General features: G+C 42.8%; 2 protein-coding genes across 4 annotated transcripts in view; one reads left to right on the top strand and one right to left on the bottom strand.

Annotated features, from left to right (window-relative positions):
- Positions 1-1,836: 1,836 nt before the first annotated feature.
- On the top strand, positions 1,837-11,610 carry FCGR1A (Fc fragment of IgG receptor Ia). The gene is made up of 6 exons (XM_008695753.2): positions 1,837-1,968; positions 2,370-2,390; positions 3,238-3,492; positions 8,511-8,762; positions 9,708-9,992; positions 11,185-11,610. The coding sequence occupies exons 1-6, from the start codon at positions 1,938-1,940 to the stop codon at positions 11,391-11,393; spliced, it is 1,053 nt and encodes a 350-aa protein (XP_008693975.2). The 5' UTR covers positions 1,837-1,937; the 3' UTR covers positions 11,394-11,610.
- The window catches only part of LOC103667578 (histone H2B type 2-F-like), a 26,176-nt gene continuing 11,754 nt past the window's right edge, over positions 6,344-20,765 (bottom strand). For 2 of the 3 annotated variants that reach the window (XR_569792.2, XM_008695754.2), the window contains exon 2: positions 6,344-8,153. Coding sequence is in view for 2 of the 3 variants with exons in the window: in XM_008695754.2 (XP_008693976.1) it covers positions 8,147-8,153 (7 nt within the window). In the remaining variant the exon portion in view is untranslated. The remainder of the gene's footprint in view (positions 8,154-20,765) is intronic. The other variant, XM_008695755.2, reaches the window with a different exon arrangement.

Below are 20,765 nucleotides of genomic sequence, written 5' to 3'. Positions count from 1 at the left end.
GCTGTTGAAGAAAAACATCAGGTAAAGTTTATCGAATCTCTTGAAAAATCCAGCATTAGCAAATATATAAAGGTAGTATATTACAGCTATTCAAGAGATATACAACAGCATACAAAACATAATAAGCAAAATTGTGCTGTAGACAATTATATGCAATTACTTAAAACTTTGTCGATAGGTTTCAATAGTTCTTAAAATTATGGTTGTTAAAGAAGAAGGAATTGAGTAGAGAATAAAGTATTACTGACTGCTTTTTACTTGTAAAGAGTGTAAAAATAAAACAATTTTTTGGTCAGTTCTGTATGAGATTTAAATGATCTTACCTCATAAAACATATCAAATAATTGTTCACAAATTATTTTCTGTAGTGAAGAGAAAAATTTTAGTTAAGATAGGCAAATAAGACTTTGCATCTCCCTTTGAGAAAAGTGTATTTGTGAAGTGATTTTAAAAGTATGAAGCCTATGAATGTGATGGTCTTATAAAATTCATCAGTAAATGGAAATATAAATGTCATATACAGATGTGAATTCTCCTATGACTCTTGTGAGCGTCACGATTTTCATTGATCATTAAATACTGGAGATTAGTCTTATCTGCCTTAGTTACAGTGTTTGCTCCATTATCCTAGTTGTTTTTTCATTTGGAAACTACAGATGCTTATTAGAAAAAAAAATACTTCATCCTCCAGATCATGGATCTCTTTCACTCCTCTTCCACAACAATACTCATTTCCTCATGTTTTCCTGATTGTTCGCTCAATTTTCAAAGAAGCAGCTGTTTTACTACAAAGGAATTGTGAGGGATGGGGCGGGTACTGTTTTACTCTGTTGGTAGAGAATGTGAAGGAAATTAAACTGCCTGTTTTAAACCTGGCTTCTACTTTTTTTATAACCTTGGTCAAGTTACTAAATTCCTCTTTGTCCAGTTTCCTCGTATACAAAACAAAGACAACAAGAGTGTCTACTCACAGTTTATTATGAGGGTTAAATGAAGAAAGACATATTAGCATATTTGCCTGGCATATAACAAGCACTCTACAAAGATATACAATGATGATGGTGATGATGATGATAAACAATCTGACAACATTTATCTAAAGAAAAACAAGTACATTTCCTCAGACTGGGCAATGTTGGTTCTAGGAATGCATCCCGTGGAGATAGTAAATTGAGTGCTTAAAGACAGGTACAAGTCTATTCATTGCAGTGCTGGTCATAACAATAAAACATTAGAAATATCCTGCATATCCATGAAGAGACATCCCTTCTTAGGGATATTTCCACTCATATATATGTCATTTTTCTTCTGTACAGCATTTACATTAAACAGTTAATTTCCTTAGAGGAAGCCAAGATAAACACTCCAAATTCATAATGTCTTTCAGGGAGGTGACTTTAAAAACAAACCAACCAACCAAAACGGGACATCGATCCTGTATGCGTTCCCGAGGAACAGAGGCATCATTGCAGTAGGGGAGCTCATATAAAAGAGTTGTTCCTCACATGTCATGTAGAGGTTGATATAGAATAATCTGGATTCAAATAATAAAGTTTTAGAGGCATTGGCCAGGCTTTGAACCGGTTTTAGAAATGAGGATTTGCTATATTTTAGTCCCAAGAAACAGAATTAGTGAAGAGAGAATACAGTTAGAATAGAGTATCAATAAAAACTTTAGTCTTTCCCTCGAATTCTGAGAGTTTCATAAGCCCCAAACCCAGAGTTTCAAACTAGGGAAGACAGCCAAGTAGTCTGAGACCAGGGAGAGAATGCTGCAAGAATTAAGGATGTATTTCCCAAAAAAGGAGCATGACGGTAGTGGTTAGAAGAGGCAGTTTCCTTCCTCTTTTCTAATTTCAGCTCCAGAGCCTCCAGCAGAAACTCTTCAATATCTTGCATGTTACAGACTTTACTACTCCCAACAGCTTGGAGATAACATGTGGCTCTTGACAGCTCTGCTCCTTTGGGGTAAGTTGGGCTTAGAGGGGATAGGTAGAAGGGTACTGACTATGGCTATGGGACTCAAGACTTTCTGTCTTCCTTTGGCATCCTAGGCTAGAACTCATGAATATGGGGACAACTGTGCCTGTGCTTCCATGGTTTATTCTTGCTCATTATTTCAAAAGCATAGGAAGAGAGACTTAGTGGTAACATTTAGCCTGGAAGCATCATATAAAAACAAAGCCTTATCAATAACCACCTATAGGCTGTTCGTACCACTAGTACCTGATTTGGGGGAAAGGGGGTAGAGAGAGATTCAAGAGACCTAAGCTAGCCCCTCAGAGTCTACATTAGTTTTGTCTCTTCGATTTCCTTCCTTGTCATCTCCCACTGACCGACTTATGCCTCTATTCTTTGGTCTCTTACAGTTCCAGCTGGTGCACAAATGGGTGAGTAATTTTTAACTCAGTTTCTCTTCCTCTGCCACATTCCTGNTTCTAAAGGGTGAGTTTTGTTATCCTGAAGAAGAGAGTATAGGGAGAGGATAGAAACAAGATTTATAAATTGTGTAAAGTCCCCAATATTCAGAGTATGATTTTGATAAAATCCTAGTTTTTAAGGTTTCTCTCTAAGATTTCCTGAAAAAGCCGTGACCTCAGGACTGAATGCCTACGTATATAATATATGTATATATGTATATAATAGCAGAAAAAAGCCAGAATTGCAAAACCATAGACGTAGCTCTGCTGGGTTTTCTAACATTCCTCAAACCAGTCCCCTTTACAAGAAAGCCAAGTAATTTTTTTTCTCCTCAGAGAGAATGAAGCAAGTACTAAAGGTTTCAAAGAGAGGAGTTTGAGTCTTGGTTTCCAATGCAGATGTTAATTAAGGCCTGAGTTTAACCCTCAAGGATGGTATTGCACAGGGAGAACAGTATTGGGGCTTCTGAAGCTCTCAGAATTCAAGGGAAAGACTTGATTGCACAAAGCTAATCAACTTGCCTTGGTTTAAAACCCTGCTTCTTTGTTTACCAACAGTAAAAACTAAATTAGTCATTTGTTTCTTAGGAACCCCAAATCTCCAACACCCAAATGTAGATTTAGTAACATGAACACAGCTCTCTGCATGAGGTCTGGATACTCTCAGTAGCTAGTTTTTGTAGGTTCCCACCTGCTTATTTTTCAATCTCACCTACATACATATGTTTACCTTGTGCAATCCACGAAACTTTACAAATTGCTCAGACTATCCTTTTATTCCACTTGGTCTTTTTTTCTTTTTTTAATCCCCAAACAGACCCCGCAAAGGCAGTGATCACCTTGCAGCCTCCATGGGTCAATATATTCCAAGAGGAACATGTAACCTTATGGTGTGAGGGACCCCATTTACCTGGGAACAACTCTACACAGTGGTTTCTCAATGGCACAGCCATTCAGACCTTGACCCCCAGACACAGAATTGCCGCTGCCAGTGTCAATGACAGTGGTGAATACAGGTGCCAGACAGGTTTTTCAGTGCCAAGTGACCCAGTACAGCTGGAAGTCCACAGAGGTAAGTATGGCACGGATCAGGAGAGTTGGAAATCACAAGGTCTTCCTTTGTGTTTTCTCCTTTCTGCATGCCAGATATGTGGGTTTTCATTTATTGGAGTACGAGTCTCAGCTCTCTGTGCCAGGCGAAATTAAGTCAAGATACTCAGAATATCACATTAGGGTCCTTAAACTGTTCCCCAACAGCACCCCAACTGGGACAGCTGTGAGCAGGGTATCTAGTGTAAAAACTCAGACCCTAAGATTTTATTATTTGAAATGATCTAATTTGGGGGTGCCTGGGTGGCTCAGTTGGTTAAGTGTCTGCCTTCCACTTAGGTCATGATCTCAGGGTCCTGGAATTGAGCCCCACGTCGGGCTCCCTGATCTGCGGGGAGTCTGCTTCTCCTTCTCCCTCTCACTCTGCCTGCTCATGCTCTCTCGCTTACTCTCTCTCTGAAATAAATAAAATCTTTCTAAAAAAACTAAAATGATCTAATTTTATTGAAAAGTTATGCCTGCACATAGTAAATAAGAATTCAGAGAAATGTACAGTGATGAACAATGAAGTCTCTCTTCCACCCCAAACCCCTATTCTCACAGTAACCTGCTGTGGAAACAAAACTGTTAATATATATATAAACTTTTTAAAAAAGTGGTTGGTATATACTGTTCTACACCTTGCTTTTATCACTTAAAATACCTTGGAAGTCTGTTTAAATCTCCCATCTACCATGAGCTTTCAAATGTCTGCCATATGGCTGGGCTATAACTGATTTAATCATTCTCCCTATTAGTAAACTTGTAGTGTATTTCCAGTTTTTGTTTTTACAAGCAATGCTGCAATAGACATCTCTATATGTATAGTCTGGGGCACATTTCATAATATATCTGTAAGATAATATTCTGGACATGAAATTACTGTGAAATGAAACATTTTAAACTGATGAATAGAAGGGGGAAAAAAACCCCACTATCCACTTAAATCTGTAGAAGGTTTCCATTTGTCAAGAAATGGAAACTGCAATACTTTTTAGGGTAAAATGTTTCATTATTCAGTTAAAATCATTCAAATCTGTTCTTTAGTTATTCAGAAGCAGTAAGTTAAAACTTCATTGTTATTGGTCATGCAAAAGTTAATCCATTATGTTCCATTATGATCATGCAAAAGTTAATCCATGTCCAGTAATCTAATTATGCCTCCAGCATAATTAGATTTGTATGGACTAGGTTTCTTTTGGAGGAAATGTGTTTTAGCCAAGGAAATATTGAGAATGTCAGAGGAAATGCTAGGCGTTCCTCATGAGTCTTTTAGATTTCTGGGAATCACATCCTAGGCTACAGATGTGAGGGGGGCTCTCAGAACTGTTTTTGTTTTTTAAATTTGATTTATTTATTTGAGAGAGAGAGTGTGCAGGCACAAGCATGACGGGGTAGCGGGGCAGAGGGAAAGCGAGAAGGAGCCTCCTCACTGAGCAGGGAGCCAGACCCCCGGAGCAATCCCAGGACCCCGGATCTTTTTTTTTTTTTTTTTTTTAAAGATTTTACTTATTTATTTGACAGAGAGAGAGACAGCCAGCGCGAGAGAGAACACAAGCAGGGGGAGTGGGAGAGGAAGAAGCAGGCTCATAGCAGAAGAGCCTGATGTGGGGCTCGATCCCAGAACGCCGGGATCACGCCCTAAGCTGAAGGCAGACGCTTAACCGCTGTGCCACCCAGGTGCCCCCCAGGACCCCGGATCTTGACCTGAACCCAAGGCAGAGACTTAACTGACTGCCCCCCAGACAGAACTGTTTTAACAAGGGACTGTGTAGTTCAGGCAGAAGCAGAAGTGTTTCACGGTTCAAGTGGCAAAAAATGAAGCGGGGCTGGGAAGAGGCCATTTTCTTTGCCTCTGCAGACTCTAGAAGCCCCAGCATTGATGATGTATTGAGAATATTTTACATTTTTTAAAAAGATTTATTTATTTATTTGAGAGAGAGAGGGAGAGAGCATGAGCGGGAGAGGTAGAGAGAGAGAATCTCAAGTAGACTCCACGCTGGGTGCAGAGCCCGACGTGGGGCTCCATCTCAGGACAGTGAGATCAGGACCTGAGCCAAAATCAAAAGTCAGATGTTTAACCAACTGAGCCACCCAGGGGCCTCTCTATTTTGGGCCTCTTATAAATAGTACCACTGTGAACGTTTTTTAAAAAAGATTTTATTTTTTAAAGTAATTTCTACACACGACATGGGGCTCGAACTCACAAGTCCAGGATCAAGACTTGCACACTCTACCCGCTAAGCCAGCCAGGCGCCCCCCACTGGTCGTTTTTATACATGTTTTTTGATGCACGTATGTATAGATATGTGTTGGAATATGCCCAGGCGTGGAATTTCAGGGTCACAAAATCTTTCTTTCTTTCTTTCTTCCTTTCTTTCTTCTTTCTTTTTTTCTTCTTTCTTTCTTTCTTTCTTTCTTTCTTTCTTTCTTTCTTTCTTTCTTTCTTTCTTTCTTTTTCTTTCTTTCTTTTCTTTTTTCTTTTCTTTCTTTCTTTCTTTCTTTCTTTCTTTCTTTCTTTCTTTCTGTTGTTTCTCAGTTGTTTCTATATTTTTCAGTTTAGCCATTCTGGTACGTGTGCAATAGTTATCACATAGCTTTAATTTGCATTTTCCTGAAGATGACATTAAGCATTTGTCACATTTATTACCTATTTGGATATCCTCTTTTGTAAAGTACCTGTCTAGGTTTTTTGCCTTTTTTTTTTTATTGTTGTCTTTCCTTATCGACTTGCAGGAGCTCTATATTTTGTACATGAGTCCTTTTGCAAGTGTTGCAAATATCTTCCACTCTGTGGCTTGTCTTTTTGCTATCTATGCTGTTTTCTTTTTTTCAGTGAAAGAAATGCTTACATTTACTGTAGTATAATACATCAGGTTTTTGAGTTGGTGCTCTCTATGCCCTTACTTAAAAATGTTTTGCCACGGGGCTCCTGGGTGACTCAGTTGGTTAAGTGTCTGCTTTCAGCTCAGGTCATGTTCCCCAGGTCCTGGGATTGGGTCCTGGGATTGAGACCCCGAGTCAGGCTCTCTGCTCCCTGCCTGTTTCTCCCTCTCCCTCTGCCTGCTACTCCCCTTGCTTGTGCTCACTCACGTGCGCTCTCTCTGTCAAATAAATAAATAAAACCTTAAAAAAAAATGTTTTGCCATTGTTAACCGGCAGTGGAGCATTTAACTGCAGTTCTACTAGCTCTCAGTCACTTCAGTTAAATCTGTGTGTGCTGAGACCACAAAAATACAGCTACTTTGAGGACCTAAGCCCTAATCATATGGCTTAGAACGAGCATCCCCATCCTGCTCCAAGGTGATGAAGATGGAAAGAATGGCTTTGAGTAGGAAATTAGTAATGTCTGCTAAAAGCTGCGTCCCGCAGTTTTCCATCTATAATACTCCCACTATCATTTAAGGCTAAGTATTTTTAATTTTCATTAGTATGTGTGTATATATGTTTTCTTTCCTCATGAATTATTTAGAAGTGTTTTAGGAAGGTGGCTTTTTGTTACCGATTTCTAATTTTACAGCATTTTGGTCAGAATTTGTGTTAAATATGATATCAGTTCTTTAGTATTTGTTGAAAATTGCTTGTGGCCTAGTATGTACTCAGTATTTGTAATTGTTGTATGTATGTTTGGAAAGCATGTGAATTTTCTCTAAGCTAAGCATCCTATATAAATCCACAAAATCAACTCTATTAATTGTGTCATTCAAATATTTTATATCATCAATAGTATTTTTGACAGTTTCTGATGGAGGTGTGTTAAAATTTCCCACTATATTTGTGGATGTATAAAGCAAGGGTGTCTGTGTGTTTGGGTAGTGTAGTCTTTGAACACCTCTTGGTTGGGAATGAGAATAAGGGAGAGAAGAGTATTCATTGTATTTAGAAACACGATAGCAGCATCCGAAACTATAAAAATCATGCTATATCTAGCACGGGAATACCTGACTTCTATCTTTTGTCCTTTAAGAACCTCACCCTCATTTAGCCAAACCCACTGCCCCAGGGAAAGAAAAAGGAAGCATTTTTAGTTATGTGTAGAGGTGTATATCTAAAGGGAGGGCCCCTTGGACTTGGAGCTTGTTTTTTACCGACTAGATCACTGATCGGCACATATGTGTGTATCCTGTCTGTTTAGAAGCACATACCACCTGGACATGTTTGCTATTTCTGTGTGTTTGTCTTAGTATGTGGGATCGCATTAACAAAGTAGTCAGGAGTTGGAGTGTATTTGTTTTTCATTGCCGTGTAACAAATTACCACAAACACTGCAGCTTAAAACAACATACATTGATTATCTTTCCGTGGGTCAGGAGTCTCAGCACAGCTTAGCTGGGTGCTCTTCAGGGGCTGCAATCAGGGTATGACTGGGCTGTGCTCCTTCCCGCAGTTCTTCCAAACTCACGTGGTCATTGGCAGAATTCAGAATTCATCTCCTTACGTTGTAGGCCAGAGATCCCAGCGTTTTTGCTGGCTGTCAGCTGGAGGCCAATCTCGGCTCCTGGAGGCAGGCCCCTGCCATACAGCCGTCTCCCAACATAGTAGCTCACTTCTTCAATGGGAGACTCTCTCAGTCCAGTCAGCTAAGACAGAGTCAAATAATGTAACATCATCATGACAGAGACATCCCATAACTTTTGTCATATCCTGTTGATGAGAAGCAAGTCTCAGTTTCCACACACACTCAAGGGGATTACACAAGGGTGTGATTCATTGGGGTCATACTGCCTACCACATACAGTAAACTGTTTTTTACGCCAACCAACTTCTGAAATCTGGAAAGGGAAGATAAGAAGGGGCTGTGTGCATGGCTGCTGGTAAAGATGACTTTGCTTCCCAGCAAAGCTAAAGATAATTGAGGGATGGGCCTCAAATTCAGCAGAGCTCTGAGGTTGGAATGTTATAAAGAAAAAAAGATAAGACCCCCCCCCCCCCTCGGGCCCAGTTCCAGCCTCCTTGAACCTCTGCTACTGTATGCATACATTTTGGGTCTACATTTTCCAGATTGGCTACTACTCCAAGTCTCTAGCAGAGTCATCACGGAAGGGGAGCCTCTGACCTTGAGGTGTCATGGATGGAATAATAAGCTGGTGTACAATGTGCTTTTCTACCAAAATGGCAAGGTCTTAAAGTTTTCTATTCAGAATTCTGAATTCACCATTCTGAAAACGAACCTGAGTCACAATGGCATCTATCACTGCTCTGGCATGGGAAAGCAACGCTTTGAATCAGCAGGAGTACCTATCACTGTAAAAGGTATGTATCTGAATAGTCATAAAGCTGTAGTTTTAAGGACCATCATAAATTATCACTTAAGTTTGCAAGTGAAGACACTTAAGTTCCCAGAGAGGTAGCTGTCTCACTGAAGGCCATGAAATGACCAGTGGCTGGGCGGGGACTGGAACCGAGGTCCTCTGGGCCTCAGTCTGTTGCTCTTTCCGGTAAACCACAATGCCTCATCAGTAATTCCAGGAGCTAACGTGAAGGCCAGGTCATAGTGAGGATCTATTTCATCAATTTTATTTCAGTTGCAAGGAATAGAGATACACTCGAGGGAGGTAAGAGAGTTATTAGAAAATAACTAAATGGAATCTCATCATAAAAAGCTCCATAGACACAGAAGCCATGAAGACATTAGGACTTGGTTATACTTTCTGTCTCTCAGAGGCAGTATGGGGCCCCTCTGGTTCTACTTTTCTCTGAACATCTGCTAACTAAGCAGCTTCCTCTGTTCCAGCTTGCATGTGGGCCTGATTGTGGTTCTTTCATCTTAGTACTCATAACTACTAGCAACTTTTTTCTATCTGAAAAAGGATTCATTCCTATGGGAAAGAGAGGATTGTCCCAGATTATCTTTTTTGGCAGTAACACAAGTAATGAGTCACTGACCTGTCTAGTGTGTGGGTCAGTGCCTACTGCTGGTGACGATGACCAGAAGTCATGGTCACGTAATCAACAACATGGCTATTCAGGGAAGCACGGGCTGTGTGGAGGTATTCTCCACAGTAGGAAATGCGGAAGATGGCCATTATAAGAGTATCTGTGAGGAAACCCCAATGCCTCTCTGCTGGAAGTGGGAAACATTGTCTTATGGATGTATTCTCTGGGGGCAGGTTTCCCAAGGAGGAGGGGGTATATCTTCTGTAAAAAGAACTTTGACAGTGAAGCAGGCAACCCTGTCCCCATTAACTTTTTCTTTAGAGCTATTTCCAGCCCCAGTGCTAAAAGCATCTTTGTCATCACCCATCCGGGAGGGGCAGCTGGTCAACCTGAGCTGTGAAACAAAGTTGCTCCTAGAGAGACCTGGTTTGCGGCTCTACTTCTCCTTCTACATGGGCAGCAAGACCCTGCTGAGCAGGAACACGTCCTCTGAATACCAGATACAGACTGCTGAGAGAGAAGATTCGGGGTTATACTGGTGTGAGGCTACCACGGAAGATGGCAATGTCATCAAGCGCAGCCCTGAGTTGGAGCTTCAAGTGCTTGGTGAGAATGAGGGGAATTGACAGGAGAAGGCACAAGGAGAAGATGCTTCCTTTTCCCCTTTGGGGCTGAGGTTTATTTAAGGGGATTTCATGGCCCAGCCAGGAAAAACCGATGAACAGGCCCTTCCACTCTTTTTTTTTTTTTTTTTAAGATTTTATTTATTTATTTGACAGAGATAGAGACAGCCAGCGAGAGAGGGAACACAAGCAGGGGGAGTGGGAGAGGAAGAAGCAGGCTCATAGCAGAGGAGCCTGATGTGGGGCTCGATCCCACAACGCCGGGACCACACCCTGAGCCGAAGGCAGACGCTTTAACCGCTGTGCCACCCAGGCGCCCCCCTTCCACTCTTGATTTGTAACTTCACTATTCTCATGAGCTTCATTAAATGTCCTGTCCCTTCTCCCTTTATTTCCTTCCTTTCTTCTTCATTTCCTATTTTCTCACCTCTTTCTTTTCCCCTCACTCCTCCCCCCACCCCCCAAATCTAATCAACAATAGATTGAGTTCCTCCCATCTATTGTCATGGGTGTGGGGATATGAAGACACTGGGGTGCAGTTCTTTTAAGATTTATTTGACAGAGTGGGAGAGCACAAGCAGGGGAAGCTACAGGCAGAGGGAGCGGGAGAGGGAGAAGCAGGCTTGTTGCTGAGCTAGGAACCCAACGTGTGGCTCTATCCCAGGACCCTGGGATCACGACCTGAGCCAAAGGCAGAAGCTTAACTGACTGAGCCACCCAGGTCCCTGGGGTGCAGTTCTTACTTCAAGGAGCTCACGTGGTAGATTGGTGAGGTAGGAATTTTGTGGATTGCATATAATACTTGCTCAAGTGCTAATCTGGCTGAGGTAGAGACTGTGAGCTCCAAAACAAAGACTCTTTGGGAAAAGAGTCCTTGGGGGTCTTCAACCCAAATTCATTCCAAGCATTAAATGGCATAGAAATAGCCTTTATGTCTGAAACTAGCAAGTAAGTCCACTGAGAGGGCCCTGGCAGTTCAACTCTTAGGGGAGCCTGCCCCCGGTCTGTATACCATGTAGCCCAGGGGCAGCGTCTTCCTGTCCCCTGAAATTACCAGTGTCTCCACGGGGGACAGGCATACCAGGTGTCAGTCAGCCTTCCCTCCCAAACGTAACTCAGCCAGATCTCTTTGTGTTCTAACTAGCATTTCTTCTCTTTGTCATTTTCTTTTTCAGGCCTCCAGATACAAACTCGTGTCTGGTTTCACGTCCTTTTCTACATGGCGGTGGGAATGCTATTTTTGGTGGACACCATTTTCTGTATGATTATATATAAGGAACTGCCAAGAAAGAAAAAGTGGAACCTAGAAATCTCTTTGGACTCTGGTCATGAGAAAAGAGTAAATTCCTACCTTCAGAAAGAGAGGTATTTAGAAGAACCATAATGATATGAACAAGAGCACCTGCAGGAAAGGACATACCAGCAGCCCCTGGAGGGAGGGCAGTAGCAGCAGCCCAGAGCGTACCCACGGATCTAGACAGTCCCTCCCCTTCTTCTCTGTGCAAGCACTGGGGTGCAAACATCCAAAAGTTTAAAGACATTAGCACTGTGAGTCCCATGACATCTGATTAACTCTGAAATAAAGTAAGCAAACGAGCTGACTTCAGTGGAGATAAACTTAGAAAATGGGTCATCAGGGATGATCTGAAGTGAGATCTAAAGAAATCTTTAAAAACTTGTAAGTCCAGTCTAACCTGATTATCCTACTCTGTAGTTTGAGCAATAATATTATTTCTAGGGGCAGGGTGAAAAGGTAATTGTGTGCATATGTACAAGAGATTAAAAAAGAGAAAGAGACAGAATGAGGGTTAGAAGGAGGCAGAAAAAGAACAAATATCAGGGAGACAAGAGAAAAGGGCAGAGACCCAAAAGAAGGAAAGGTAACTTACAGATGGCTCCTGCGAGACTATGGGTGGAGTGCTCACACCTCCCTGGAGTCAGCGTGGTTATCTGGTGGGTTCTCTCTTCAGCACAGGAGCGGGGAATGCACCCCACACAGCTTGCAGAGCTAAGGGCTGTCCCTCACCACGACAGATGGGCGCCTGATTTTTGCCCTTTCATATGAGGCTTTCTCACCACCTCTCTGTGTCCAGGGACGCCAGGAGTCTTCCTTGCCTATCCCACTCCCCCACCCCCCAGGAAGACAGAATGTGACTGTGGCTTTCCTTAATAAATTAAACCCAGACCTCCCAGCAGAGCACGGCAAGGAGGAGCTTCAGCTGGGGAGGGGCAGTGACATCATAAAGCCCCAGGTCTTACCGCCAGAGACTTACTCTCCCCTTCTGATTTTCTGGATGATTACTAACCAGCTTCAAGATAATGCTACTCTCCCACTTGAGTTCTCATTTGGAGGCAAAATATTTTTCTGCTATCTAGAACATAGCTGAAATAAAACTGAAACATGTGAAAGGACTTTATTAAAGCTTAGAAAAAACCAAAAGGGGTGTAAACAAACCTAGCAACAAATTCTAGATTTGGTTTTTTAAAACAGTGTAGCTTATCCGCCAGACAAGGATGCTCCCTGCCTAGCTTCCGTCCTGGCTCCGGTGGCGGGGCTCACCTTTACCGTCCAGCACCTAGAGGCGCTCTAAAGCACCTCAGCAGCGTGAGGTAGATGGAAGAGCACCTCAGCCCACTACTCGCCTCGTCACGGACAATGAGAATGTTCTCTCTTTCAGAATAAAGTACAGCAATTATCATCTCAGTAGAAGTACAACTTCAACATTGGAAAAAAAATTTATTTGAGAGAGAGAGTGCGAGCGTGAGTGGGGGGAGGGGCAGAGGGAAATAATCTTCAAGCCAACTCCCAGCTGAGTGCAGAGCCGGATGCAGGGATCTATCTCATGACCTACGAACCCATGACCTAAGCCGAAACCAAGAGTCGGAGGCTTAACCGACTGAGCCACCCAGGCACCCCAGTTACGACTGCAACATTTGTATTAAAAGAAATGATCATACATAATAGTAAGAGTTTCATTGATTGCACATGTTTGGTTTTATTGACTGAGAAGATGGAAATGAGAATTGCAGGGAATGAGGCCCAAAGACCCTCTATAGAGGGACCATCTGTAGAACACTCTAACCTGAGGAATTGGGAACTGAAGCAGGAAGTGACATTCACACTCAGAGGAGAGAGCTCTCTGCTAACCCTCACAGGGTGGATAGAATTTCAGGGAAAGGGCTCCCTGAGAGAAGAAGATGGGGACAGACAGACACCATGACCTGGGGTGGAACTGGAATGGAGACAGTCATTACTAAAGCATCGTGAGTGCTTCCTCCTTCCCCACTCTCCTCTTGTGATTCCTCTCCAGATTTTTCCATGCTTTTCTATCTTTGTCATAGTTTTTTCTCACATGTTCTTTACTGCTTAAATAACTGATTTGGTTAAATCAATTTTTTCCCTCTTTTTGTGATTAAATTATTAGTTGTGTTGCTGGATGAACTGGGGAGATCCCAGACCCTGAGGCCTTGACCCATCCTGTCCCAAAGATGTCACCAAAGGTTGTCATGAGAAAGAATTCAAGGACAAAACACAGCAAATGAGCTGAGGGATACTAGCAGAAAAGTTTATTAAAGTGAAAGTACACTCCTGAGATGTGAGAGTGGGAAAGTAAGAGAGAGAGAGAGAGAGAGAGAGAGAGAGAGAAGGAGGGACTGTGCCCTGGGGGTTTAGGTTTCTATTTTTATCAATAGTTGTTAACAAGGGGGTGGGTATTCATTACTGGGGGCAGGATTGGAAGCAGGTTTTCTCGCTTTTTCTTCCTTATTTGGCCAGGGGTTTCTGTCATGGCACCTGCCATCTTGGGCCTGTCTGGTTCAGTCCAGCTTCTTAAGGAGTGCTGTGGGGACAGGCCTCTGACATTCACAATCGCTGGCCATGACTTTCTCTTTGCTGGCCTCCAGGTATCCTGTGCACCTAACTGCCTACTCTAAGATTTGAACAATTTGCACCTCAGTCTACCCTTATTTCTAGCCATAGCTGTGACAGGAAGAGGTTCTTGGAGTCCCCCAAATTGATGCTTACCTGCTGGTTCCCCAAGTTCTGGGTCTGGTCAAGGCCTGGTACCACCTCATACTTTCTTCAGGTGGGTGCCCAGCCCTCCAATTTCCCTACAGTTGTTGGGTGCTCTGTCCCTGACACTTTTCCCTATCTAAGGGCTCACTTCTCTTTATTTTTATTCTATCCAGTACTAGAAACACACAGAGAAATGCCTGGATCCAAGTGGAGAGAGGCCTAAAGGGAGAGAAGGGAAAGCACTGCAAAACCCAGCAGAAGGCAAACTGTCGCCTGCTGAGACCCCAACAACCCAAGCGCTCCCAAAGTCATATCCTTCCTGGAGCACCCAGCATGTCTTGCCTGAACAGAACAGGACATTTCAGACCAAAGCAGGACATGCTTGAGAGCAGTATTTGCTCCAGAGCTCCTCAGCGGGTTGGTCAAGGCTTTATCAAGCTTCTGTGGCAGTCTGATTTCTTCCACTGCCCAGTCCTACCTCTTTACTCTTCCTTTCACAGGGGTTCATCCTTAATAAACATCTTGCACCCCAAACTCTGTCCAACATATGCTCCCAGAGTCCAGTCTGAGTATTTTGTATGCCACTGCAAAATTTATAAAGCCTTTGGAGTCTTGTAAGACCCATTTGTCCCAATAACACTTCTAAGGACATACATATATTTTAACAGAGAACAAAACAAATTGGTAAGCAAAATATATGCACACATGGCTCCATTTTGCACAGAATAAGCTTGATATTCCTGTGAATGTCCTTTGTTTAACACCTTATCAAACTGAGCTGACTTATGATGCAAAATGCTCTCTCCTATCTGAAAAGAAGGGACATCTTCATATATTCTGATTGTACTTTTATGAATAATGAAGACTTGCATTTTAAGGTCAGGGTTTCAAATCTCACTAGTTAGCATTAGAAGCAAAACACAAGCCTGCTAATTTTACTTGCAGAAATCAAGAAATCAATCAATAGAATTTTATTCAATAATGGTGAAACGAGAAACATATAGCACTTTGTCTCCAGAGTCACCACTGCCCCCTATTGTCATACATATGGATTGCTTTACCCACTGACCTGTGTCTTCCTGGTGTGTGAACCCATAGGAATATATGAAGATGTTCTTACAGGTATATTGGCAATGACCATTTAAGGGAATCAGGCTCCCAATCCTCAACTTCCATGCACAGTCTTCCACTATGTTGTGTGTCTAAGAACATGCCCGCTGTAATGTTTCAAGCTCGTTCTGCTTTTCTACCTACTCTTTCCCACTTACCCTTCACCCAGTTTGCAAAAGAGAGGCATATCTCTTACTCATCCCAAATCATGATTTATTTAAGCCCTGAGGATAAAAAAATCTCTGTGTGTCAGAGACAAAGGCACTATAGACCACAGGGAAGTTTTTATGTTTCTCATAGTTATGGGTGTTAAGGGCAAAGCTAGGAACTAGAAATAAACATGTTGGCCCATGCTGAGATGTTCTGAATCCTGGTATATGGTACAGAGAGGTAAAGCAGAATTTATGGCAATTTTCATGTAAAGACCTTGCCTCTTCTTTATTATTATTATTTAAACAACAACAACAACAACAGCTTGGCTCTTGAGGAAGAGTCCCGAGAACAAGGCAGAGTGTACGAAATACTGATAAATAACTGCATCTTATCTCATCGAGGCAACAGCTCCATACCTGATCCATTCATCTGTGAATCGAGCTGTGTAAGAACAGGCTAGAGTTTGTTAAGGTAACAACTCCTAAATCTCAGCACCTTAAGCCAACAGAGGTTTGTCATTCATTCATGATACACCAGTCAAACAAGAAGGTGGCACTTTCAGGGACATTGTCAGCAGCTGTGCCAGAGTTGAAAGACAGCATGGAGCATCCCAAACCAGAAATTAAATTCTCCAGCCCAGAAGGGACACGCAACACTTCCAGCTCGCTGGTCGGAACTAGTTATCAAGCTCCATTCAACCAGAAAGAGCGTATAAAAGTCTACAGAAAGCATAAAGCAAGAAGCTGGAAATACGTGAAAGCACAAACGCTATCACAGAGTATCTCAGATATATAAAAAGCATGCTGGGAATTACCAACCGGCTTCCAAGAGCAGTCTCGCTGCACTTTCAGTATTCTAAGCAAAGGGAAGGAAGGAGTTGATAACTCATTCACCCACGATTCAGTGTTTCTCAGTTGCATATTCTGCCTGATTTCAAACAAGAGATGAAACTTTTTACCTCTAACAGATCAACATTACATCTCCAAGTAAAAGGAATGTACAGAAATTAGTTGGTGTTATAAATTTTCTTGAACAATCTAACAGAATTTTTGGTTAATTTTGACCACACACACACAAAAATACTGGACACTGTAAATCCGTGTTCACATTACTTGGTTGCAAATACGCTCATGAACCATTTTTGTTCCTAACTGGCACGTGTTAGATTCTACTGTAAATCAGCTCTTAACCGTCACGAATACACTTTTTTAAGCTCTACATTTAATTAATGGCTAGAACCGGCTACTGGATGGACAGCGTAGTTGTGGCACCGCGCCGAGGCGTTGTGCTCCGAGTCCGTCCCGCAGCGGGCCGCTGGCTCCACCCTGTGGCCACCTGTGCACATTGCCAGCTTAGCTCGCCTTCCGCAACCCTCCCCAAAACCTGGGGAGAGATCTTTGCTTCCCCAGAGCCGGCCGCGGCAAGAAATGGGCTTTAGGCTGGATCGGCGGCGGCAGCGGCGGCGGACAGGTAGAGGAGAGCAAGCAGTCGTGCATGCCCGATTCGTCCCGGTACCCAGAAGAGCACTCAGCTCGTGGGCGGCCTCCCAACCCCCGAAGTACTTGTTTGTTCGGGGTTGGCACGTGTGAGAACCCGGTTCTCCAAGCAGCCCGGTCGCCAGCGGCAGGAAATACGGCGGGAAACCAAAAAGTGCGGGTTGGCAGACGGCTTCCCGGAACTGCGTAGCTAAATAACCCCTCTCTAGGCCGGGGGACCGACCCGCCCGCTCGCAGACCCGGCGGTGGCGCCACGCCGCGGAGAGGAGGACTACGACTGGGAGACCGCGGGAAGCGGACGGGCGCTGACCGGCCGGGAGACCCAAGGTGGCTGGAGGAGCTGGCGGCGGGGAAGGAACAGGTGGGGAGCGAATGACGGCCGTTCAGTCAAGCACAGATGACTTTCTTGCCGGTTCCACCACCGTCAGAGCCAGAAAGGGACCCCGGGCCCGCAGAACCAGCTTGGCAGTGGGCAGGGAGCCCGCAGCTCTTCAAGAACTGCTCTGAAATGCGTTCGGGAATCACGTGGCTTCTCCCAAAGGCCTGTCCTATCCCGGATGACAAAAGCTCCCAGGACTAAGAACAACGCCTTGGAGGGATTGCTGCAGGTGGCAGGGAGGAGGGTGGTGGGTGGTGGGTGTTGGCGGAGGGAGGGTGTTCTTTCTTCACTTTGAGACGCAGCAGGGACGATCAAAAGACGGCTGGACCTACAAAGGCTCTCGGGCATATTCTGTAATCCCCAGGGTTTGCAGAACTAAGTATCCCAGAGGAGACAGTTAAAGAGCAGAACAAGCAACTGGTTGTGAGAAGGGTGGGTCAGTTTTTCACCTTCCAGGCTCCACAGGTAAAGCCCTCAACTCGTTCGAGCTTCTACAGAAGTTCAGGCCCTTTTCAGAACAGAGTGTTCCTAGCCTGAGAAGGAAACCCCAGAGCATATCAACTGGTTTGGGGTAAAATGGGAAGAGTTGGGTCCATTCTAGGTCTTTCCTGGCTACCACACAGTTGGGAGAAACCCTAGAGCTTTCTGGATTTAGGAATTACCTCCTGAAAACCACATGGAATGTAGGCATAGCTGGCAGTTGGCTGGAAGGGGTTCAACAGTCCTCCCTGCCACCAGGCCAGTTGGAGACAGACCCCATGGGCAGTAAGGGTTGGACAACAGTGGAAGCATGGAAAGCAGTTAGGAATCCAGGTGAGAGACAACGGTAGTTTGGACTTACAGGGAGCAGTGAAGATACTGAGAAGTGTCACATTTGGAATATGTTTTGTAGGGAGTGCCCAAAAAGCTTGCTGATTGATTGATGTAGTGAATGTGGGAAAAAGAGGAATCAGAAACAACTTCTAGATTTGGGCCTGACCAATAAACTGATTCCATTGACTGGGACCAGGTGCGAAAGAGCAAGCTGGTGTAACGGGAGAGAGAAGTAGCAAAAAGCAAAAGTTTTGTATTGGACATATTAAGATTCCTATTTGACATTTGAGTATAACAGTTGAAAAAACAATGGAGGGGGCGTCTGGGTGGCGCAGTTGTTAAGTGTCTGCCTTCGGCTCAGGGCATGATCCTGGAGTTCTGGGATCGAGCCCCACATCAGGCTCCTCCGCTAGGAGCCTGCTTATTCCTTTCCCACTCCCCCTGCTTGTGTTCCCTCTCTCGCTGGCTGTCTCTCTCTGTCAAATAAATAAATAAAATCTTAAAAAAAAAAAAGAAAAAGAAAAAGAAAAAACAATGGAAAATGAGTGGAGCTCAGAGAACAATGAAGTAGAGATAAAAATTTGAGAATATCATATATATATGTAGCATTTAGAGCCATGGGATTAGAAGAGACAATGTAAGCAGTAAGTACAGATAGAAAACAGAAAAGGGTCTAAGGCTGAACCCTGGGATGTACCCAATCTTAAAGGTCGTGTAGAAGAATTGGCAGCAAAGGATGTTGACAAGGAATAGCCAATGAAATAGGAGAAAACAGAGAAGAAGAAAGGTCTCAAGAAAGAGCGATAAACTATGTCAAATTCTTCTGAGAAGACTATTGGATTTGGAGGGGGATTGCATTAAATATGTAGATTTTGGGAGTGAGGGTGAAGGAGAGATACTGACATCATTATAATATGACTTTCCCAATTCATGAACATGGTATAACTCTCCATTTATTTATATTTTTGTTAATATCTCTCAACAATGTTTTGATTTTCTCCCTAGAAGTCTTGTTCATCTTTTCGTTAGATTTATTCCTAGGTTTTTCATTTTTGTAAGTTATTGTAAATGGTATTGTTAAAATCTTAAGAAGTGATTATTACCAATCTCATAGTTAGGATAATATAAAAACTGAAAGACTAAGAGAACTGTCTATTAAGCTTGGCAATGGAAAGCAGGATGTAAAAAAAAAAATTCTAGTAAATTGAAAATCTGGGCCTCCATAAGGTCTAGTAGTTAAAGACTTCCTTGTTAATGCACACTGGCATCAAACGAGAGCCAATAAAATTGTTTGCTGTCCTTTATTCCTTATTTCTTGGTTTGTTTCTAATTGTAGGGTCCAAATCCCTAAAGGGTTAGAAGCTTATCTTTCTGCCTTCCCCATTTCATCTCCATATCACACTAAGTACATGTCAGTCCTTACCTCCTCCACTTAAGAAGAAATTGTGAAGAGGAAGCATGTGTTAAAGGGAAAGTTTCCCAAACATGATAAGTGAGTTAATGGAGAGAGAAACTCTCTAAGAAACACTAGAAATAATTGGTTTACACATTCTGGAGAAATAAATTCCCCAAATGTGGTTCTCTCTGAAAAATCACAGCTATTTTTATTTAGTCATTCTACCTTTATTAGGGCAACTTTGATCACTTGTATTAAAAATTAAATATTTTGTCTACATTTGCAGAGATATTTTGTCTACATTTGAGAAGATAACTTGGAGGAAACCATGGCATGATCTCCAGTGAATCAGCTCTGGAGTCCGGCTGTGACTTTGAACACCATTTCTTCTGAAAGGGCAGAAAAAAGCCTTAAAGAGAAGAAATAGGCATTTGCAACAGGTTTGTAAGTACCATATTCATTTTAGAAAATAATCACTTCCTAACTTGAATTCAGTCACATCTTGAAATTTCACAGGCTTTGGGTACAACACACTAGAATTCAAGTCTTAACCATGCACTTAACAGCTCCTTGAAGTGTGGTTTCTTATCCCAATTATCTTTCATTTCCACTTTGGAATCTATATTGTAGCCCATAATATCTAACTTCTATGGATTTGTTTTATTTACCAAAAACTCTTTTATTTGCTTTGCAGGGCTTATTTCACTCAATTTTTTTTAAGACTTATTTATTTATTTTAGAGAGAGAGGGCAGGAGGGAGAGGCAGAGGGAGAGAGAGTCTTTTTTTTTTTTTTTTTTTAAGATTTTATGTATTTATTTGACAGAGATAGAGACAGCCAGTGAGAGAGGGAACACAAGCAGGGGGAGTGGGAGAGGAAGAAGCAGGCTCATAGCAGAAGAGCCTGATGTGGGGCTCGATCCCAGAACGCCAGGATCACGCCCTGAGCCGAAGGCAGACGCTTAACCTCTGTGCCACCCAGGCGCCCCAGGGGAGAGAGAGTCTTAAGCAGACTCTGTGCGGAGCATAGAGCCCGATGCAGGGCTCGATCTCACAACCCTGAGATCATGACTTGAACTGAAACCAAGAATTGAATGCTTACCCAGCCACACCACCCAGCCACCTCTATTTCATTTAAACTTCATAGTAACCGTTGCTGTCTTGGCCTCATAGCATTTACGTGTGGCTTTTAATCTTTTTTCCATTATGTTGATCAATTTATTTAAGTATCATCTCTTCCCTCGATGTCTGGTGAAACTCTCTGGACCTGGTGCTGTTTTTAAGGGTAGGTCTTTGCCTATCTTTTCAGTTTCTCCTACAGCTATTTTTATTTAGTCATTCTACCTTTCTTAGGGCAACTTTGATCACTTGTATTAAAAATTAAATATTTTGTCTA

Source organism: Ursus maritimus, unplaced genomic scaffold (assembly GCF_017311325.1).
Source record: "Ursus maritimus isolate PB19 unplaced genomic scaffold, ASM1731132v1 scaffold_12, whole genome shotgun sequence".
Classification (NCBI taxonomy): Eukaryota; Metazoa; Chordata; class Mammalia; order Carnivora; family Ursidae; genus Ursus; species Ursus maritimus.
Note: the sequence above shows the minus strand (reverse complement) of the source record. Positions and strands in the feature narration are given on the sequence as shown.